The sequence below is a fragment of the Amblyomma mixtum genome, chromosome 3, assembly GCF_055824585.1.
Source record: "Amblyomma mixtum isolate Tamu chromosome 3, ASM5582458v1, whole genome shotgun sequence".
In the NCBI taxonomy this organism is placed as follows: domain Eukaryota; kingdom Metazoa; phylum Arthropoda; class Arachnida; order Ixodida; family Ixodidae; genus Amblyomma; species Amblyomma mixtum.
In genome coordinates, this window is record NC_143014.1 from 16,767,480 (window position 1) to 16,790,282 (window position 22,803).

At 48.7% G+C, this 22,803-nt stretch overlaps 1 protein-coding gene and 1 pseudogene across 1 annotated transcript in view; one reads left to right on the forward strand and one right to left on the reverse strand.

Annotated features, from left to right (window-relative positions):
* The window catches only part of LOC149349326 (uncharacterized), a 47,211-nt pseudogene extending 40,140 nt beyond the window's left edge, over positions 1 to 7,071 (forward strand).
* Positions 1 to 22,746, reverse strand: part of LOC149349325 (uncharacterized) — a 95,139-nt gene extending 72,393 nt beyond the window's left edge. Inside the window, exon 1 of the mRNA XM_089575435.1 lies at positions 22,666 to 22,746. Within this exon, the coding sequence (XP_089431561.1) occupies positions 22,666 to 22,745 (80 nt within the window). The 5' untranslated portion in view covers position 22,746. The remainder of the gene's footprint in view (positions 1 to 22,665) is intronic.
* Positions 22,747 to 22,803: the final 57 nt, after the last annotated feature.

A 22,803-nucleotide genomic window follows, 5' to 3' on the forward strand; every position in this document is an offset into this window, starting at 1 on the left:
ATGAACACGTTTTAAAGGTCAGGGACAAGTTGTCCAAGGTTGCTGGTATCGTGTCCCGACTGCGATACCTTTTACCAAAACATATTAAGCAGATGCTGTACAATGCACTGTTTTCTTCTGTTGTTAATTATTGTATTTTGGTATGGGGCACAACATCATTTATTAATATTAAACGGGTACATATACTTCAGAAGAAAATTTCTCGGAATATTGTTAATGCTTCACGATTTGAACACACCGAACCGATTTTCGCATCTCTTAGCATTACCCCCCTCCCACAAGGTTTTGAAAGTATACTGTTAAGGCGGTATAAAACAAGTATTAGACAAAACAATCCATTTATGATGAACCTGTCGAACTTAAAATGTAAAGAACAGAAGTACACCACACGTACTGGTTTCACATGGTTCGTGCCAAAAACTCGAACGAATTACGGTCGCCAAATGCTTTGCTATACCCTTCCGTGCTCATTAAATAAGGCATCTAAATTGCTGTAACCCTAGGTACCGTCGGCACTTCGTGTCACGGAGATTTTTACTCATGATTTGTACTTTTTTTTTCCCCTGTGTGCTCACTTGCCGTGGACTGTACAACATTCTGGTGCTGCTGTCAAGTTATTGTAGGGTACGTCGACCTCTGTCAAGCCTCCTCTCTGGCTTTTTGTCGGCGCACCCAACATCCTCATGATGTTTAATAAATTGAATTGAACTTGAAATTGAAAACAATGAACGAGTATGCTTGATGAGAAACATCGGGTGAAATGTTGGCACGTATTCATAAATGTTTGTTCATTGTCATTCTTTCCGATGCGAAATGATTAATTTTACAGGCACAGTGGGAACACATGTCGACAGTGTAGAAGGTGGACAGTGGTAGCGTCACCTTGAACGTGACACCAAATTTTACGAGGTCCCATACACTTCCTAATGTGTTCGAGAAGATGAGGGTAGACCTTGCTTTTCAAATCTTTAGCGCCCCAGTTATGAGGGATTTGGCCTTCTAGAAAGAGCAAATTGAGAGCAAACACCCGAGCAGCGACCCGACAAGAATTGTCACTGGGCTCATGGCTGATCTGACTGAGGCCATGACGTTCATATTCCCAGCAGAAGCCTTGAGGCAAGTTCAGATTTATTGCCACATTTCTCTCACTTGTCAACAATACATCTATGTGCATACTGTAATGGTGTTTCAGACCCGGCAGCAGGAATGAGAAAACATTGGACGAAATGCTGCACTGTCTCGACCTTTGGGAGGGCCATGCTAAGGGGATTGGATTTTTAAGCAGAAGCTCGGATGTTGGCCTGCGTGGGAACTTCAGTTCAAAAAAGAGCCTACCTGACTACCTAACAGACAAAGACGGTGTATTTATTTATTTATTTTGTAAGAAGGACAGTTGGGGCTGGATGCCCCAACGGCCAACGCCGACGAAGCTGAAGTCGAAGACGACCCTGACGGAGTTCGGGCTGGCGCACACGAAAGCTCGTCTGTTGAGCAGCACCGTTCGAACAAAGACCGTGGCCGTCCACATTAATTGTGCGAGTTGCCTCTTTAGAATTTATTTATTTATTTATTGTAACACCCACAGCACCACAAGCGGCGTTACCGTAGGGGGGGGGGGGGGAATAACACATCATGCAAACGTAACTCATGAGCGCCCACCTCAGCCAACATTACCTTGAGCGGTGTTTCGTGATTGTGAGGCAAGCTGATGAGGCCAATGACTATCCCACTCCGGCCCAGTTCATTGTCATCATGAGGTATCGCTATTCTTGCTGGTTGTTTTCTGCCGCAATGAGCTTGCATGCATCATATACATTGTGCATATTTAACTGGTTTACACTTGGCTCTGAAGATGAATTACTATTCCGCGCTTACTTGCAGGTACCTTTTCAGCAGACCCAAGGGAGGCAACGTCCCCGATTGCCTGCTATCGGTGGAGAAACTGCTGAATGAGACCGACGGCGAAGAACAAGAGGAAGAAAGGCGACCGCTCTGATACGCTGCAGCCGAAGCGTCTCTGGACCGTGCTTCCTACTTATCAGAACAAAGTGATGCCCGCCCTATTTGTTATATCGCCGGCTACGTGGCAAGAAGGCGCGTGCTGTCCACCGACTAAGAATTACAAGGCTGCTTGCCTAATGACGAGAGACGACGTGCCCAGCTCCGATTTACCCACGGAAACATCAATGCAGTGGGACCTTGGTAGACTTTTGTACCTGACGCAATCCCTCTACAACCTCATTATGACGCTAGAGAACAAAATCACTAGTTTCTTTAGTAAAACTGCCCTTCACGCTAAGTCGGTGACTGGCATGTGGAAATTCATTGGGGATAATAATCTCAAGTTTGATTTACACGTCCGTTCAGTGATTAAAAAAGCCTCATACGGCCTATATGTACATTCCAAATGCCGAAATTTCGTCCCCATTGATGTTCTTGTTAACCTTTATTGCGCCTTTAAGCCGCCGCGGTTGCTCAGTGGTTATGGTGCTCGGCTGCTGACCCGAAAGACGCCGGTTCGATCCCGACCGCGGCGGTCGAATTTCGATGGAGGCGAAATTCTAGAGGCCCGTGTACCGTGCGATGTCAGTGCACGTTAAAGAACCCCAGGTGGTCCAAGTTTCCGTAACCCCTCACCACGGCGTCTCTCATAGCCTGAGTCTCTTTGGGACGTTAAACCCCATAAAACCTAAACCTAATTACGCCTTTGTCCATTCACATATTAATTAGTGTATATCTGTTTGGGGATGCACATATTCATCACACATGGCCCCCTTATATGCTTTCCAAAAAAAGAGCTCTTCGAATTGTCGCGAAAAACATTCAGCATGTTCATCCGGATGAATTATTTGGCGTTCTGGGTAACATAAATATATACGACCAAGTAACTTATAATACCGCTTCCTTAGTTTATCAGATTATTCACAACGCACTCAATTTAACTACAGTATGTATTGATCACTCACTACGCGCCAACATGTCTCCTACAAGACATCGGCTCTTGCTTCCTACAATGCACACCAATTATGGTCGACAAACATTGCAATTTACGTGTTCTATATGTGTGGAAAGTCTTGACTATAATGTTCAATTTCACCTACTCGTCATGCCTTTCAAAAACAATTAAAACATTCTCTACTGAATTCATCCTAGTCTATATTTTTTAGTGCTTTGGTTTGTGTTTTTTGTCTAAAAAAAACCTGTTTCCTTGAGGTTTTCAGTAGTGTCCAGTGCCTACTGCTGTAATATGCTTATTGCTAAATAGTTGCCTTATTTGGTGCTGTCATCTACATCATATGTATTAGCTTATAGTGGTCGGTACCATTAAACAAATTTTGTTGGGTCCCTGAAGTTGTGTTTGTATTTCATGTTTTATGCTAAATAAATACACTCTCTCTTTTTCTCTTCCTCTCTTTCTCTTTCGCTCTTTCTTTCTCTCCCTCTCTTTCTCTTTCTCTCCCTCTCATTCTCTATTTCTCTTTCCTTTTCTCTGTCTTTCTGTATTTCTCTTTCTCTCTCCTCTCCTTCTCCCCCTCTCTCTTTCTCTCTCCCCTCTTTCCATTCCTCTCTACTCTCCCTTTCTTTCTTTCTCTTTCTCTCTCTCCCTTTCTCTCTTTCTTTAAACGAGAAAAATAGGCTGCGCCCAGCTACATTGACGAGTTTGGTAGTCAAGTATTGCTGCTTAACACGGGTTTACTTTTTTTTAAAGGAGTAATTCAAAATGAAGACGAAAAGAAAAGGAAAAGTTTGAAGCCATGCGTGCTTTAGCGAGCTTATTATGCTGTTGTGTACGTGGATGAACAACTGAAAATAAATAAGTGTTCATCCAGAAACACGTCTTTTTCTCACTGTGCATGCTTCATGAGCTGCGGTTCTTGGGTCTTTCGAAAGCGAATTCTCGTTTGCTGAGATTGCAACGCACCTAAAAACTCCACGCGGCGGAAAATTAATCCGGAGCCCTCCACTGTTATTGCTTTTCGGCCTCGGCACGCAAAAAACCCACTCATTGTTTCACGGTATATGCGACACAATATAACCTTCACATATAATCGTCTAAGGAGCAAAAGAAAAGCATGCAACGCTTTCCCAATATGTTAAAATTTTCCACACAGAAGCAGCGAAAATCTGCATGCTTTGTTTGCAGCATTTGCGCCTCAAATCCAAGTCCTTGAGAGGCAGATAGCCGCTGTGTTATCCGCTGCTACTCGACGTGTGTACTTCAACGAACCCCATCGCAGAAAGCAAGAGAAGGGGCTGAAGCAAAACCAAATTACCACACATTATTGAGGAAGCCTAGCTGAACGCAAAATGATTCAATAAAACCGAGAGGCAAAAAGCGAACCGCTCTCGGGAAAGGAATGGAGGGGCAGGCATTCGGCACTCCTTTTCAAACGAACAGCTGAACGCGCCGTTCGAGCACATTCTAGAAAAGCCTGGTGGACGTCTGTGCAAGCAACTTTGCCTGCCAGCACAAATCGAACCTGATTAGTTCTCCTGTTTTCCTTAAATCAAACCACCGCAAATATTATGCTGAAGAAACAGAAAACAATGATTCCAGCAACTCCTTGTCTGCTGTGGAAAGAAAGCGGTTCTGCTTGGTGAATAATTCTTCAGAACATGGAGCTCATAATTGCATCGTATGGGCAAACCACCATCGCAGAGCCATTTTTCATTATCAGCGGCATCCCCAAGGCAAAGCACAGCGCTCAAATTACGCAATTAAAAGCAGTCCGTTTAACACCACTTCGCTTAACACTAATCTTTTAACACCACTTCGAATTCCCTACGCCAATTAGTTCGGCCCTAATGAACGTTTGAAATATCAAGTCACGGTTTGGGGAACCAAAGGTCGTCGGTGCGAATTCTTATGACAACTACGCTTTCATTAGACTAGTAATCTTATGCTCCGTAACGCGCTGAATCGTTTGATATCACTCCGAACATTCTACGCCAATTAGATGGTACACAATATGTCTACCAGTGGTACCACCCCCTGGTCCCACTCGAACTTCTCACACACTAGAGTACATATACAGGGTGTCCAGGCTGACTTTAGCCTAGGGTTAAAATCTACCAACAGGCTTGCGCATCATAGGCAATTTTTTGTTACGCAATTAATTAGCAATTAAGATACTTTCTCTCAAAGCGTAAATATTGAATTTAGACAGCAAATGTGAATAGCAAAGTTGAAGAGCACCTTCAGAAACTCCCATTCTATTTATTTGCGATAACAAAAGCCTCACATGCATCGTTTTTCCGAGCTCCAAAGAAAGTCCGCGAAATACAAAAAATAACCCGACTAGTGCAGTCGCGCGCCACGATTGTGCTGCTCTCAACCGTGGCTTGAGTGAACGAAATCAGCTGCTGGCAAGGCGCGACGACCTCATTGCTCCGGCAGGCCGATATGTCAACCGTGGTTGCGGCACAACTTGCGCCGTCACGCTTGCAGACTGGCTCGCGCGGGCGCCGCAACCACCGGCCGCATTTGTTTTTCCAGTCCCGGACTACTTGCCGGCAGGTCTCGGCTTCCGCTCGGACAGGAAAAGCGTCATGGTCACATGACCTACTTGCCATAGGCATGCCATAGGCTGCTTTCGAACTCGCCGCCAGAGCCGGGCTCCCCCTCGGTTACCGTACAAGGACGCTGTCATCTGCTAGCAGACGATGCAAGCCACGGCCACCACGACGCCGAAGCAACGCCGTGCGCTCGATCATGATATTGAGTCGATTTAAAGACTGTACTGTCAGCTTAGCGTAGGTGCATTACAGAACTCAGCTTCGGAGGTATGCTCGCCGCTACTGCTTGCGGCGAAGTTCGCACAAAGTAGCCCAACTCGTTGCGGATATGCAGATAGACGAAAGCCTTCGCAAAAATGTTGACAACAAACTCTATAGCTGCTCCAGTATACGAGTGGTTCACCTGCGATGCTTTCAGGTAAGCGTACAGACAGCATGTCGCAAAACAAGCGAACGAGAACCTCTTGACGACACGAGCAAACAATACGCGCTCGCAGCTTCGAACGCGCGTCCGTGTGCGGTGGATTTCAAGAAAATAAACGAAGATGCAAGAACAAAAAGTCTTGCGATGGCTCAGAGAGCAGCTACGGAGCTCATTTGAAGGTTTAACGCATGCTATCGACCTCCAGGAACACGAAAAGCACTCAAAATGCACACGGAGTCTAACTTAATATGGCTGCCAGCGCCGCGCGCAGCTATCGTCTGCTGCCTTCTCAGCAGCCCGCGGACTGCCATAGGCTAAAAACGAACGCGTTGCTATGGCGATGCAGGCAGGTGGGCGGAGCTTTCGGGCTGCCCGAGAAAAACAAATACCGGACTCGAGTCCGCAAGTAGTCCCGGACAGTCCGGGACTGAAAAACAAATGCGCCCACCGGCCGCATTTGTTTTTCCAGTCCCGGACTACTTGCTGACAGGTCTCGGCTTCCGCTCTGACAGGAAATAGCGTCATGGTCACATGACCTACTTGCCATAGGCTGCTCGCCGCCGGAGCCGGGCTCCCCCTCGGTTACCGTACCGAGAAGCTGTCATCTGCTAGCAGACGACGCAAGCCACGGCCACCACGACGCCGAAGCAACGCCGTGCGCTCGATCATGATACTGAGTCGATTTGAAGACCTTAATGTCAGTTTGGCGTAGGTACAGGGTCGTCCACTCTTAGTTAGAATGCGCTAGCGCATGGCCGTGCTCTTTGGAGGGTCACTGCGTCCGAAACGGCTGCGCATCGAAGCGAAGTGGCAGATGACGCGAAGCACCACGTCCAGGTACACCTTCTCCTGCGCCACTTTGCTGCAATGAGCGACTGTGTCGCACACGGTGGCCCTCTGAAGAGTGCGGCTATGCGCTAGCGCATTCTAACTAAGAGTGGACGACCCTGTACATTACAGAACTCAGCTTCGGAGGCATGCTCGCCGCTACTGCTTGCGGCGAAGTTCGCACAAAGTAGCCCAACTCGTTGCGGATAGGCAGAGAGACGAAAGCCTTCGCAAAAATGTTGACAACAAGCGCTATAGCTGCTCCAGTATACGAGTGATTCACCTTCGATGCTTTCAGGTAAGCGTACAGACAGCATGTCGCAAAACAAGCGAAGAAGAACCTCTTGACGACACGAGCAAACAATACGTGTTCGCAGCTCCGAACGCGCGTCCGTGTGCGGTGGATTTCAAGAAAATAAACGAAGATGCAAGAACAAGAAGTCTTACGATGGCTCAGAGAGCAGCTAGGGAGCTCATGTGAAGGTTTAACGCACGATATCGTCCTCCAGGAACGCGAAAAGTACCGTATTTTCCGGTGTATAAGACGCGGTTTTTTTTCAAAAATCTTGCTGGTGCGTCCTATACAAGGGTGCGTCTTATATGCGAATTTTCCGGGTTTTATTGCGAGTTCAGAAATTACTCAGGTTCATGTTCAAGCTTTTTTCACCGAAAAAATATTACTACCAATAATGCGGTTGTAACATGGTTAATACTTCAATACGGGGACCGCCGTGCGCAACTTTTTTAGGTGAACTTTATCATGAAACGGCGCGGTTGACCACTTCCGGGATCTTAAACACGCGGCCATTTCAGAAGCCCCAAGCAAAGGTAATGTGAAATGCCAAAAGATGGTGACATTCGCGCTTCTGGATATTGTCAAGCCAAGAGAAGCCGATGTTTTTTTTTTAGTCACCCTTTGCAAGTAGGTAGTGCAAAGAGAATGCTTCAGCCGCATTGCCTTTTCGATAGCGCATCCGAAGATGAAGACTTTGAAGGTTTTATGTAAAAATAAATTGTTATGGACACAAAGAGAGTTCTTTCGCTTTTTTTTTTCTTTTGTGCTAAAACGTGGGCAGGTATGGCGTGAGTGTTGCCTTTTTCGATCACTTAGCGTTGCTTAAGAACTTCTCACACGTACGGTGCATTTTGCGATGGTCGCATAAGCATGTTTAATTAAGCCTCACTAGCCTAAACGGGTAAATTGGGGTGCGTCTTATACGCGGGTGCGTCTTATATACCAATTTTTTCAATGACAGCCTGCATATATGGCGGGTGCGTCTTATACAAGGGTGCGTCTTGTACACCGGAAAATACGGTACGCAAAATGCACACGGAGTCTAACTCAATATGGCTGCCAGCGCGGCGCGCAGCTGTCGTCTGCTGCCTTCCCCGCAGCCCGCGGACTGCCATTGGCGAAAAACGAACGCGTTGCTATGGCGATGCACGCAGGTGGGCGGAGCTGTCGGGCTGCCCGAGAAAAACAAATACCGGACTCGAGTCCGCAAGTAGTCCCGGACAGTCCGGGACTGAAAAACAAATGCGCCCTGTGCTAGTCACGTGATTTTTTTTTTTTGTATTTCGCGGACTTTCTTTGGAGCTCGAAAAAAAGGTACACGTGAGGCTTCCTTTATCGCAAATACATAGAAGGGGGGTTTCTGAAGGTGCTCTCATACTTTGCTATTCACATTTGCTGTCTGAAGTCAATATTTACGCTTTTAGAAAAATTCTTAATTCCTAATTCCCGGACACCGTGTCCTGCATGTCAGCGAACAAACGAGGCGGCGCTGCAATCAGTACCGGGCTCGCGGTAGACAAGGGAGGGGCGGTGAGCGCGAGTTTTCAAGGCTCGTAGGCGCGTTTTCACTTTCTGTGAATCACAGGAGTGGCTGATGCTTTCATATTAGTAATTTCTCCAAGTATATGGGCTCGCGTTGGCCAGGTATGGCGTATTTCGCCACAGTGTATTGTATTATAGTTAGTGGTAAGCAGAAAGCTTTTCAGGCAGTTCTACCTAGACACTGAACAAAATAAGTTTTTCACCTCTGCACTAGCCGGAATCATTTTACTTCGGTACCATAGTGAGGGGAAGCACTGGCTTTTTTTCGGCAGAGCAGACGTCTGTTGACGCACGTGTCGCGCAATGCGAAAAGGGGGGACAGCGTCGATCGTGACCCCGGTCTCCTCTGTCTCGCGGAAGCGCTGTTTTTAGCCGCCAGATCAAGCACCAGCCAGGCCGACTTCTCCGCTTGTTAAACTGGTCGCTTTGATGAAAAGTTTGGATACCTGAAATTATTTTCTTTCTGAGCCCTGCGGTCTTCTGTGTCCAGACGAAAAATTATAGCAAAATATTCAGTGGAAATTCATAAAGTTCATCCTCAGCCTGATTACGTCCACTACAGGGCAAAAGCCTCTCCCACGTCTCTCCAATTAAACCTGTCTTTCGCCAGTTGCGGCCACCGTATTCCAGCAATCTTCTTAATCTCATCCGAACACATGACTTTATGCCGCACCCTGCAACGCTTGCCTTCTCTTGGAACCCACTCCGTTACCCTTAAGGCCTGACGGTTACCTTGCCTCGGCATTACACGCCCTGTCCAAGCCCATTTCTCCCTCTTCATTTCGACTAGGATTTCATTAACCCGCGTTTGTTCCCTCACCGACTACGCCTGCTTCCTATCTCTTAACGTTACACCCATCATGTTTCCTTCCATAGCTCGCTGTGTTGTCCTTAACTTGAACCGCTGTCGCCTGCCTCCAGGTTTCTGCCCCATAGGTGAGTACCGGTAAGATACAGCTGTTGTATACTTTTCTCTTGAGGTATATTAGTAAAGGGCCATTCATAATCTGAGAGAACCTACCATATTCGCTCTACCCCATTCTTATTCTTCTAGCCATTTCCCTCTAATGATCCGGATCAGCGATCACTACCTGCCCTAAGTAGACGTATTCCCTTACTACTTTCAGCACCTCCCTACCAATTGCGAACTGATGTTCTCTTGCTAGACTGTTGAACATTACTTTGGTTTTCTGCATGTTAAATTGTAGACCCACCGCTCTGCGCTAAACTCTCCAGGTTCGGTTTCCAATGGCGGCAGTCCAGAGATTCGTACCACCTTCCGCTGCGTCATGGTGTTTAGATGTGGGGTCGGCGAAAACTGAGGTAATTGAGCTTCTGATGGTCCTGACAAGTCGCGAACTTCGATGGTTTCCGACAACAGAGCACCACCATCGTAGTATCACTACGAATGTGAGAGATCAGAGGTTTCGTTGATTTCAGTGCTGCATTTCTTTGACCCAAAGCGAAAGCGAAGAGGCCATAAACGAGGGAATAAACTTAAAGGTGTTTTCTGATCTTCAACATTTCCTATAACTCGCATCACTCACCCATTCGTTAATCCGTAACGAATAGAAATAGAATGGTCGCGAACAATCCCCGAGACGTTGAGGAGTGTAATAAATCTCGATTTTTTCCTGCATGTGTACTAGAATGTTATTTTTGTAAGAAATGTTTTGATGCAACTATGCATGCATAACTACTAAGAATCTAAAAAAAGAAGTAATAGCGTCATTAAGAGAACAGGGCTTTGTGAAAATGCTGAAATAAGAAAATTCCGCACTTTCTCTTTAATTGTTCAAGATACGGGGGTGACTTAGCGAGGGTGTTAACTACAATTACCCAAGAAATCTGCCACGTATAGCTAATAAAATGCATTGTTGAAGTTAGCATAGCAATTTCATATCTGCACCAAATTTGGTTACATACCTCATGCATAAATAAAGAAAACACTTTTCATTGCCTCATCCCCTCTCAATCTCGCTCTGTGCCGCTGTTGGTAGCCCGCCTACGGTTGCTTCTTTTTAAACAAGCTTCGCAGTCATGTACTAACTCAGCTTATAACACATGCATGATTCAAAGAAAAGGCATGTGGCTTTTGGCGCACTTAAAGTACAGAGGGCAAAATGCATGTCTAGAACGGCCGAACTGCGTGCTCCCGGCCGCTCAGAGCTACGACGCCTAGCGATATGACGCCTGGTTCGAGACGACGGAGCGTGGCCAAACTGATAGCGCTGCCTGTCTTTTCGGGGCAGCTCGCAGGCGGCCGCGGCTTCACCTCCTGCTTTTGTCCTTAGTAGCGCTGATCTGCGCTACCGTCTGCGAAAGGACCACGGCGTAAGATATATAGGTGAGGACACTGTGCGGGCGGCGCACTGGCCGCAAGCGGCCAGATAAAGTACCAGCCGCGTCATCCGAACCGGGCCGCTGATCGCAGCGCCAGTGTCGGTGAAGCGGGCAAACTTCGCCCGAAGAAAACATAAATGAAACATCTTGTTGCGATAGCAACCATGCAGATATCGCACGGCTCGTTTACATCACAAAAGCCGTTCGCATGGCATGAACTGTTCATTGCGCTGTCATCAGCAGCATCATCGCGGCACTGTAAGCAACCTGAGCGCGGTCCATGGCGGTGCGGTTTTACGCCAGTGCTTCCCCAGCGGCACGGTGGTGGTCGGTAAACTGCAGCAATGGGCCGCAAGTGCTTTGTTCAAAACCGCAAGCGGCTTTCAGTGCAATCACGGTGTTTTATTTTAATTGTTTTGCTTAAACTCACTGAAACCGTTACCTACCGAGCGACAATGAGCAAACGCTTTGGTAAACTGTACAATGTAACTGTTCTGATCGCATACATTGTTAGCAATAGCTGATGATTACGAAAAAAGTACGTCGGGGTTGCCGTTCCCAAGTATCGCCCAGTAAGATGTAAGCGATAATAATGCCTTTGTAAGTATAAGAAAAAATACTTATAGACCAGAACACGGCGGGTAAATTGAAATCCACCATTTTGAGAGAGCTGTGGCGCCATCTATGGGGCGCGCGGCAAAACGGCGGCACTGGACTGCCACGCGAGGCGGCCGCGGGTATGGGTATCGCTCGCGCTCTTACGTTTCATAGAAGATTTTGTGACTGGTTACTAGAACAATCATATAAGGTGAATTTCAGCCTCATGCCAAGGTCGCTCTGCACATCTGGCGATGGCGGAGGCAAACACTGCGTCCACAATTGCAGCGGATTGCCCGGGTAAATGCATGCATGTATGCTACCTTTGTGTGTAAAGTTTTTCCAATGTGATTTGCATGCTCAATATGTTATGTACTAATAAAATCACGCAATATATTTTACTTTCACATTGTAAAATATGTTTTGAAGAGTTGTTCGGAGGTTCTGCGAAGTTTCACACCGCCAATGTCAGTTCATTTGTTACCTAGAGATTGGTTATTGAGCGCCAGAACCTCGTAGCGGCGCGAAAACTTCCGCTGCATTTCTTGCAAAGCAGACACATTATTAAAGCGAGTCGTTAATACGGAGGGCCTTCCTGTATTACAGGTCCCTACGCACGCACGCGCATAGCTTTTCTACAAGGGGAGCAGATCGCGAACTGCTTAATTGCTACTTGGACGATGTTCTTGCTACCAAGGCCATGCAGCAGTTTGTAGGAATCGTCACCGCTAAGCAGCCGCTGAGCAATTTGGAACCGTCGAACATAATTTTCATTTTTTTCGATTATTTCAATAAATTGATCGTTTACAGAGTCCAAAAAGGTGCCGCGACTTCGTAAGCATAGCGCGGTGGCTGCGGCAACGAGGCAGTCGCACCGGCATTTTAACGAAAATCAACTTACTCTTGCATTTGCGCTGGGAACATAGTCCTTTCTATGAACCGCAGTAATCCACTTGTGGCGGAGCTCGGCGTTTTTTGTGCCCGGCGGAAAGCGATACAGGCTGAATATGCCACAGCGGCACAACTCGCGACGTACGCCGTGCTCGTCGCAAACGGTGGTCAACAGCCTGCTTCTTTTCCGTTGGTTATTTGCACATCCATAAATGGCGCAGTGAAGCCCTGATGAAGTTTTGTACTTCGTTGCGGCAGGAATAGACATATTGGCTCATCGAAAAGCACCGCAGACACACACACCCACGTACACGCGAACGCTGCGCGAACGCCTTCTGGCAGTCCAGCAAAGATGGCGGCCGGTCGCTGGGTTCCGGAGTATGCGCATGGCTCGTCCGGTTCGAGAGTATCGTATTCTGGTCTATATGCAGTGCGACGAGTTAGTGGCATGGGTCGGAAAGGCAAGACCAACAAAATTCAGTAACGAAACAGTGGCGCGCAATAAAGTGTGGTGCGAATGAAATTTGTAGCAAGAAGTAAATAAAATTCATTACATTCATCTTGCTACTGCAAACTGTGGCAAAGTAAAAGTTTGAGAGCACCCTTGGATCAGTGGCAGAAGCGAAGACCAGAATAATATGTTATTGGTGTGTTAACACTGTTAAGGTTAATCATTCCTTATGCCTTACAGAGCAGCGAGTATAAGTTTAATAGTGCGCTTGATATTGCAATGTGGTGGAGTGGGCAGCATATCACCCGACAAGTGAGTCATAGTTATTTTACAGTAGGCGCTCCGGAAACATTGTTGTTGCACTTTTAGTTAGTGCAAATTAAAGCAAGGGGACAGCTAAAAACACTTAAAACATGTGCGTGCTTGAATGCGCTATCGGGAGAAAGTCGAAAAAAAAAAACACATCCAGACGAGCGGACAAATCAAGAGCAAGCAAACGACTGAGTAAACGAATGGTATAATAAGCAAGTGCATGGAAGTACGAATGCTCAGGGTTGCCAGATGGCTCCGACCTCAGGTAGCCAAATTGGCCTCCGTAGTAGCCCAAACGTAGCCAACAGCGAAATTTTTGTGTAGCCCAAAAGTAGCCAAAAAAATTTGCTTTTTTGACGACATTTCTTAAGCATATTGAATTAATTTTCGGCAAGAATATTTACATATTAGATTTATTTCCTGCAGATGATGTCTGAGGGGGTGCGCACGGCGTGTTCTTTCCGTTGTTACGTATCGCATCCGTCATGCGCGCTAACCAGTGCGGCTAACAGGTGCACTAACCAGGTCCTAAAGATGGGGCCGCAGTTCCACTTTGCAGGCGCGGCAGTAGGCCATATCACCTGAGGCGGGTGACGCCAGCCAGTCTGCACGCGGAAAAGAACGGCGGAGCTATATCTAGTTTAGGAATATTTCACCTTTTAAATGTTCGCGCGCAGATTAGACACGTCGACAGTGAAAATACCTTACTGTATACATACGCAGCCTCACTTTCAATTGCATGCTTTAAGAGGAAGATTCTCACTGAGAGCGTCACCTCATAGCATCGAGCATGCGCCTTCTGGAAGCTACATTCTACGATATGCATGAGCTCAGAATAAATTAGGATATATGCCATTAGATGATAATCTATGTCGATTTTATCTTCAGTCTAACAGCACCTTCGCAATAATGAGAAAAACAATTACCCTTGAATTCCGGCTCCTTTTTCCATTTATTTTTGTAGTTCCGGATGTACATCGCCCACTTGCCCATTCTGAAAGTTCTCGTAGCGACGGATCTAATGCCATGTCATGCCACTAACTTCCGCCGCCTTCGTTAGTTACAGTGCGTTCCGCGCCGCGCCGAAGGATGGCTCCACGGCTCCGCATGAGTGCACGCAGATTACGCAACTGACACGGCGCTCTCGCGTCGCTTGCAATGAATCTTGAGGGCTGCACGTGTGCCGCTTGAGGCTGCAGAAAAAGCGTAGGCTCTTGCGAGTGGCGCGCTTGCTGTGTCCAGCACGAGAATAGGGAGAAACAGAAAAATACCTTATTAATGCGTAAGCATTACTTGCCTCATGCGCGAATCTTGAGCAGAATGTGTCCGCAGAACTAGAATGAACAATACAAGAAAAGAACATGCCTGGCGGTGGGTTTCCAAACAGCCACCTACCGCAGCCGAAGCGGACGCCCAAACCACTAGGCCACGTCTATGGTTAACGGTTAACACGTGAGGATCACGAAACCAGGCAACAGAAGCGAAATAGTAGCATTTAATGCTTACGCATTAGCACCACGTAGGGAGCGCCGCGGTAGCTCAGTGGTTATGGTGCTCGCCTGCTGACCCGAAAGACGCGGGTTTGATCCACGTCGCGGCGGTTGAATTTCTTTGGAGGAGAAATTCTAGAGGCCCGTGTACTGTGCGATGTCAGTGCACGTTAAAGAACCCCAGGCGGTCGAAATTTCCGGAGCCCTCCACTACGGCGTCTCTCATAGCCTTAGTGGCTTTGGGACGTTAAACCCCATAAACAAAACAAAAAAACACGTAGGGAGACTTAAGTTCTCTTAATGTTTTCTCTCTATTCTGGTATCATGGTTGTCATGGCCACCCGAGGTGCACCGTCAATGGGAGAACGCTCACATGTGCAGACGGCAACAATCTATATTCAATGGCGCGCGCGCGCGCGGGTGGCGTGGATTAAGTGGAATCTATAGGCCGTGAAGTGTTTCCGCGGGGGCAACTTTCACGTAGTGTGAACTCTTTATAAAAGAGATCGAAAGGCCATGATCCTTGACCGCCTGAAATACAAGTTTTCTCGAACACAGCGTTTACAAATTGTCATTTTGTAGCAGACGCGCTCAATTTCATTAACCTTCTATAGCGTGCATTTTGATTCCAGCATGCCTTTATTTCTGTCACTGTATAATTGTAACAGAGCACATTATAGCTACTTCAACTTTTGTTTCACCCATGAAAAAGGTGTAGCCCAAAAGTAGCCACATAGCCAAAACGAAATTTCTGACGCCAACTCGGACAACAAGTAGCCCAATTTGGCTATTAATAGCCCAATCTGGCAACCCTGCGAATGCTACAGTTATTTAAAGAATGAACTAACGAGCTAACTAGCGAAACAACGATCAGGGCGCGCAGCAGGTGAACGAATGAACGGGCCAACCAACGCACGAACCAACGAGCCAAACTCAAGAGAAGAAAAAAGACGAGCGATGGTTAGATGCTCGGTTATCAGGGCGCCGGCTCTTATTCATGTAGCAGGTTCAAAAAACCCGCCAGAACTCATCGCCTCTTTCGCCTACAACTAAAGCAGCGCGAAGCCGCTGCTTCATGAAACCGCAGTTGGTAACGAAGTGGTACAGAAACAAAGTGGCAAAAGTGTTTTCTTCTTTTTATGGGCAACAGGTTTCGGGAAAATGGCATTCACAAAACGCGCATTCCCCATAGGAAAGCATTGCCTCCCACAACGGCTCGGTCCGCTGAGCGAACAGCCATCTCGTGGCACTTCTGGAAACTAGGGGACTTTATGTGAGAGCGGCGCGGGCCGCTGTGTCCTCACCTATATATCTTCCACCGTGGAAAGGACATACGCGGCAGAGCGCACACCACTGACTTCTTTTTTTGTTTTACTTTCTTTTTGTGCAACGACAGCCACCTCACCTGAGGCCCCAGTATGCTTTCAATAATCACATGCCTTTTTTGGCATTTGCCGAAGAACGCCAAAATGCCAAACCTCGCTCCCTTATCTAAGGCTCGTAGCCGCGATGACGATGCAGTACACCGGCGCGTATGTGATGCGGTGAATTGCTCCTCGCCAGAGCTTTGCAAGTGCACAAAAAGAAAGGAAAAAAAAAGAAGTCAGTGGTGTGCGCCCTGCCGCGTATGTCCTTTCGCAGGCGGTAGCGCAAATCAACGCTACTAAGGACAAAAGCAGGAGGTGAAGCCGCGGCCGCCTGCGAGCTGCCCCGAAAAGACAGGCAGCGCTATCAGTTTGGCCACACTCCGTCGTCTCGAACCAGGCGTCATATCGCTAGGCGTTGCGCACGTAGCTCTGAGCGGCCGGGAGCACGCAGTTCGGCCGTTCTAGACATGCATTTTGCCCTCTGTACGTTATTCTAAGCATGCCAACGTGACCGCGCAAGAATGACACAGCTTAGACCTCTTTCTACTCGAGTCAGATTATTATGTCAGTCATACTAAGAAATAGTTTCAAGTATACATTAAATGCCATAAAACGTGCCAGTATACGTTCGTAAAACTTCTACACACGTTAAGACATGCTGTGCTATCAACAAAAGATGGCATTACTTGGTGGCGAGTGAACCTGCCGGTGCCCGCGCACCCCGGCACAGGGTGATGAATATATGTGCGCAGCTACATACGTGCTTTTTTCCTTGCTCAATTGCAAGCGTACTATGGTGATGTTCAGGTGAATGAGCGCAGCAACTTCCCTGCTATGAAGTACAGGTGCGGCCAGAATCAACGTTTTTAGATCCCTTTCAGTTCGAAAGCTGCGGTGCGCGGATTGTCGCCTCCCCGTTTCCTGCCGCGCGGTGGCGCTCGCCACGCTGTTTGCCCGACCAGCGTGGCCCTTCGCGCCTACGCCATCGTCGCCGCCGCCTGATTTTGAGCAGCCAGCAGATATCAGCATGGAAGATATCAGCTCTCCTGTGCCAGTTGTTGGCAGTGATGCTTATCTTACAGTATACAAAAGCTTCAAGCAAGGGTGCTTAACGCATCCCACCAAAAAGATGCTAGAGTTTACCAACATTGTAAACTAAGCAATCTCGAATTCTTTGAAAGAAGGTCCCGTTTTTGGGGACATTTTTTGGGAGGTGCTAGACGAGCTGCAATTGCAAAACCTTGCTCGGCTTGGATGTGCAGAGCATATGGCCACTTTTACATGCCAACTGCTGCATTTTGTCATAGTGAAACGCATGCACTTCTATGCGAGAGACAACCGTCGGTTGGAGAACAGAGAAAAGGTTATTGCAAATAAAAAAGCTCACCTTCTGTAGCCATTCCCTCCGTGCTTCCGATTTAGTGTGTCTGCATTTAATGCTCGTCTGTGTTCAATGAAATTAACATTCTAAAAATGAAAGTGCAGGACGCTGCTCCCGTCTGTGCGATCATTGCAAATAAAAAGCTCTTCTATAGTTATTCCCTCCCTGCATCCAGCTAAGTGTGTCTGCATTTATACTTGTGTTCTCTGAAATTGGCATTCTAAAGAACGTGCAAAATGCTCCTGGTATGTGCGGTGCTTCGTTGATAATATAGCGCGGAATTTCGTGACTGATCTAGAAGTGGAACATCGCTAGTTTTAACCTTTCATTGATGTTTCGTGCATTCTACCGAAAAAATATTGATAGCTTTACTCCAAGATACGCATAACGCTAAACGTCGCGAACGCGATGCGATAAAGCGCAATGCAAACGATTGGTATTTTGCGAACTGGCATCACCCTGCGCTTTATCTCACCCTTACTAGCCAGGCGAAACATTCATTTAACCATGAGACTGAAGTTTCAACGTGACAGCTACAAAAGTGCAGCAAATTTGAGTTCGACGTGTTCGCTCCCAATGTTATCGCGGATGAGAACAGGCTGTCACAGCAACTGCCAAGCGCGAGCGCTCCGGCGGCTCCGGGCCGACAGCGACAGCAGCGCCGCGTGGTGAGTGGAAGCGGACGGGGGCCGCTTTCTCGGGCTCGGCCCGGGGGAGCTTGCAAACTGAAAGGGATCTAAAAACGTTGGCCAGAATAATACGGAGCAGAGGAAGGGTCTCGGAGCAGCGGAAACGTGCTTATGCGCGCTGCCTAGCAGTGGCGACAGGAACTATCTAAATTTGGACGCGGCGAGATGGCGCCGGTAGCACGGACCCACTTTTTCCGCAGGCCCATCAACATCACAGCATATAGCATGCAAACCCTTGCTCCATGATCGACTGATACTCTGCTGACAGCGCCATGCGCTTCGTTGCCCCGTTTCTCGCATCGAGGAGCGGCGCGCGCTATAAACGGGCGCAAGACGGCCGGTTTGGCATTACGTGTTATCTCGGCCCTTCAGTCCGCGTGGCCACCGAGGCTGAAGTGAGCACGCCTGGATGAAGGCAGCACCTGGCGGTGTTGCCCGAACCAGCTCATCATCTTTCGAACAGTGATAACGGCAGTGTTGCAGCAAAGAGGGGGGCTCGGCGGCAGGCATTCTCGCTGCGCGCGGATAGCCAGGGGTGTCTTTGTTGTGCTGATAGGTGGCGCTTAGATGCAGTTTCTGCTAGAGTTCCTGTATATGCTCCCAGGGAGCATATAGGGAACCCAAGCTGAAGTTTGCCGTGTCGACTGCAGCGCCGTAACACAGAGCATAGCGCGAGAAGCAAGCAGTTTTGGGGACACATAACTTAGGAGGGTAGGGTGTCGTCTTCTTTCTATGTCCCGTGTCCGCTGCGGTGTCTAGCGCCTTCATGTCTCACCAACTGGCCTACACAGCTACCCTCCTCAGTTTTGGGGGCTGTCTTGGTGCCATTCCACGCCACCTTCCTGAGCTTATTGGCATGAGCTTCTGCGCTCTGTCGAAGCCACACGTGGTGCGTGCCAGCTATCTGGGTTATATCTACAGAAGCGAGGCAAATAGTGCTATCAATCAAACGCGGGCTTCTAATCGTTCAGAATGTGCTCTCGCGTTTCTAGCGGCCCAAGCGACTGACGCCAGCAGTTTTTAGGCACCTAGCGGAATAACTGCAGTGCCACCTGGGCAGCGCAGGTTCTCTATACAGTAACTCTAGTTTCTGCTAGCTTGGCCGCCTTTCGCGTGCTCCGTATTATTATAGCCGCACCTGTAAGTACGTTGACTGGCAGCGCCGGTCGACACCCAGACTCCGCGCTTTAGTATAGCGGCCCATTTGCTAATACGGTATTTGTTTACGAGAAAAATATCAAGGCTAGTTTAATCTTTCGTTTTATCCTACAACACGAATCCAACAGTGACGAAGCTGGTCAGCACATGCTGCTTCTGCAGTGCGCAGGCATGATGCAGCAGCAGGTAACTGTGGCAGCTGCGGTAGGCACGGGCAGGTGGAAGCTGTTTTGCCTACCGTGTGAACTGACATCAGCGCCCCCGCATCTTCGTGACGTCGAAGGGGTGCGGGGTGCCGGGCTGTTTAATTAGGTTTGACTGACAGCTCGCGCGTACGGACAGTTACACCACTCACAAGTTTCCCCTCACGACATATTACACCGACCACGTTACTTGGCATGACGTCGACTTGTGACAAGTTCGCGCGGGCAGGTGGACACGCTGGCGAGTCATGAGCCTAATAAGGCTTTCGCCTTAATACGAGTACAGCCTTTGTCAAAAGATTAGAGCCCAGGGGGTCTGCTTCTGGGCCACATTGCTTTGCTCGTAATGCGTCCGCAGCGTCCCAAATCTCCTGAAGGTGAGAAGATTTTTGGTCCTGCTCCCTCCGATGCGTAGGACTTCCATTAGTGCTACAGTAGCGCCACAATTGCGCTTAGAAGCACACCCCCTGGGCTCTAAACTTTTGACAAAGGCTGTACCTCTTATGTTGGCGACGGCTGACGATAGCTGAAGCGCAGCTCGACTTGACTGGTTGACTTGTCTTTCGGCCGTGTCTTACCGGCGGTGAGCGCACACTCACTCACGCTTCGCTCTCGGCTGCGGTCTCACGCGCACCCATGGGTTGCGGTTTGCTGATCTCAGCATAGCGACATGGATCACACGCCGTTCAAGTTTGGCCTCAAAGCCACCGTTAGAAAGAAATGATAGGGAAAGGTTGGTCCGCAAGTTCTCCATTTCTTAATGCTCGGACAGTGCGCATCGGAGTGTTGCCGCAGGCTGGTGCACAGCTTCCTATTTAGTCCACGCTGCTGTGGAGATATAGTGTCGGGGCATAACTGCTGCTCGTGTCGCGAGAAAGAAAAACGCGTGGATGCCCTTTCAACTATATTTTTTAATGTCTAGTCATTGTCGAAAAGCGCTAAGTGGCATCCCGTCAGATAAGAAACTGGCTGTGTAACTAGAAACGCTCTGGACATAGACGCAAAATATCGAAAGGTAGCAGCTTATAAGTGCACATAAGATAACTCGCATACTGCGATGCGCTTTCTCAGAGAATGAAGAGATGAAGAAGCGACCGGAACTACCGAATTTGCAGTTTTATTTGTTGTCTAACCTTTCAGAAACGCCACAAACCCGGGCTCTGCTTTTCCCAATATTCATTTCATTCAAGCGGCAGCTTTGAGGCCGAACTCGAAAGGCTCGCAAGTTGTCGCAGGCCATGTTGCTTTGCCGAGATAAGCAAACCGCAACGTGTTTTCTGGGAGCGCATGTGACCCCGAGCGACACGTGGAGGAACAGGCCTGTCAAGCGAGCTCACTCTCACCGCCGGTCCTGCGAAAGGTTTGGTTTGATATTGGGGTTTAACGTCCCGAAGCGACTCAGGCTATGTGGAACGCCGTAGTGGAGGGCTCCGGAAATTTCCACCACCTGGGGTTCTTTTAAGACGGGCTTCTAGAATTTGGCCTCCATCGAAATTCGGCCGCCGCGGCCGGGATCGAACCCGCGTCTTTTTAGTCAGCAGCCGAGCGCCATAACCACTGAGACTCCATCAAAATTCTAGAGGTCCGTGTACTGTGCAGATGGTTGAAATTTCCGGAGCCCTTCGCTACGGCGTCCCTCATAGCCCGAGTTGCTTTGGGACATTAAACCCCCATAAACAATAAAGTGAGCCACCGCGGCGGCAGATGCGAAAGATATGTCAACCAACCAAATCGAGCTGCGCCCCAGCTATCGTCAGCCGCCGCAAACACCGATAATATCTCGGAAACAGCGGACACCGCTTCGTAGAGCTGGCGTCAGTTCAAGCACGTCCAAGCAACACTGTTGAGCGTTTGTGTTAAGCGTGCTGACGGATGTACTGTCGAGAGCATAAGTGGCACACTCCACCAAGCAGCGGGCGCGAGAGCAACGCAAAACTAAAGGACTGTTTGCACAACTGTATCGCAACGCCAACTACAGGCACGAGAAGAACCGGCGCGCGCCGGCTCTCGTGCCCTATCTCGAACACGCATAGAAAAAAAATCGCGGGGGCTTAGCTTTGGTTAAGCCTAGTAGGTTGTTGTTGTTGTTGTGACTGGGAGAAGGATGAAAAGGAAATTTCACGGGCCTGCCTACTGGCTCGAGCCGAGCCACCACCGCTGCCGCGTGCAGATAGAGGAGAGATCAGAGGAAAGAGAAAAAGAAAGGACGCGCGTCGCAGCAACAACTGCGTCCGCCGAAGCGGACGCTGCTGAAAAAACAGATAAGCGGCCGAAGCGGTTGCGAAAGCAGGTGTTTTATACTGCATATACAGCGCCTCTAGTGGGAAGAGCGCGGCGCGCCGTGCCAAGCGGCCGCCGTTATACCCGACGAGCCGAGTTGGTAGCCCGTGTCTCGCTCCTGGTATGACGTCACGCTGTGACGTCACTCTGTATGGTATGACGTCAGGAATCATTCTAAAGGTCAAACGTGCCAAGTGGCCGCCGCTACGCGAAATGCCGTTCTTGGGAGTAGTATTGCTTTCGCAATAAAAGAAGAAATGAAAAGTGGGTCACCGGATCGCTACCGCTGCGGCGCCGCTCGGCATTGAAGCCAGCCAAGCGACATGCCTGCAGAGGGCTCCCATTGGCTGTCTCGATCCCCGATGCCGCCTGCAGATGGCGTTGCGATGCAGTTTGGGTAAACAGTTTTGCGCTTCTCCGGCGCCCGCCGCGTGCATTATGCCACTTTTGCTGTCGATATAGTACACTCGAATCTCCTGTGAGCAGGAGTCAAATCTGCTATAAGCGCGCGAAAGGATGAGAAATTAAACTGCTGCACGATTACTTTTTCAATACACGAAGCGCTTGTCTATGCTAAATCGCCATCACTGCGCAAATAAGGACTGCAAAGAACATGACATGGTGACGCCTCTTGTGAAGCTTAAGTACTACGATGTGCTTTGCGACACACACAGGAAACCGCTGCTTCCATTTCGCTTATTTTCCTTGTCATTAACGAGGTGCTTCCCGAAGCGACGGTGCACTACAGGGCTCCAGATTAATTTCAACCGTTTAGGGTTCTTTGGCGTGCACTGACATCGCAACACACTACGTTAAGAATCGGCAGCCAAACGACAGAGCCACAGACAGTTCCTTAGCCGCAATGATCAGGCGACTGCAGCCGAGAGGAAGGCTTACGTGCAAGCACCGTCGGGTAGCTCCTCCGCTGAACCTTGGGCGCTGGGCCGAACAGGCGTCGAATGCCAGCAGGCAGCCATAGCGAAGTGCTTCGGCTGTCTGCCTCGCTCCAGGGGCAACACCGAAGCTGGCGTGTTA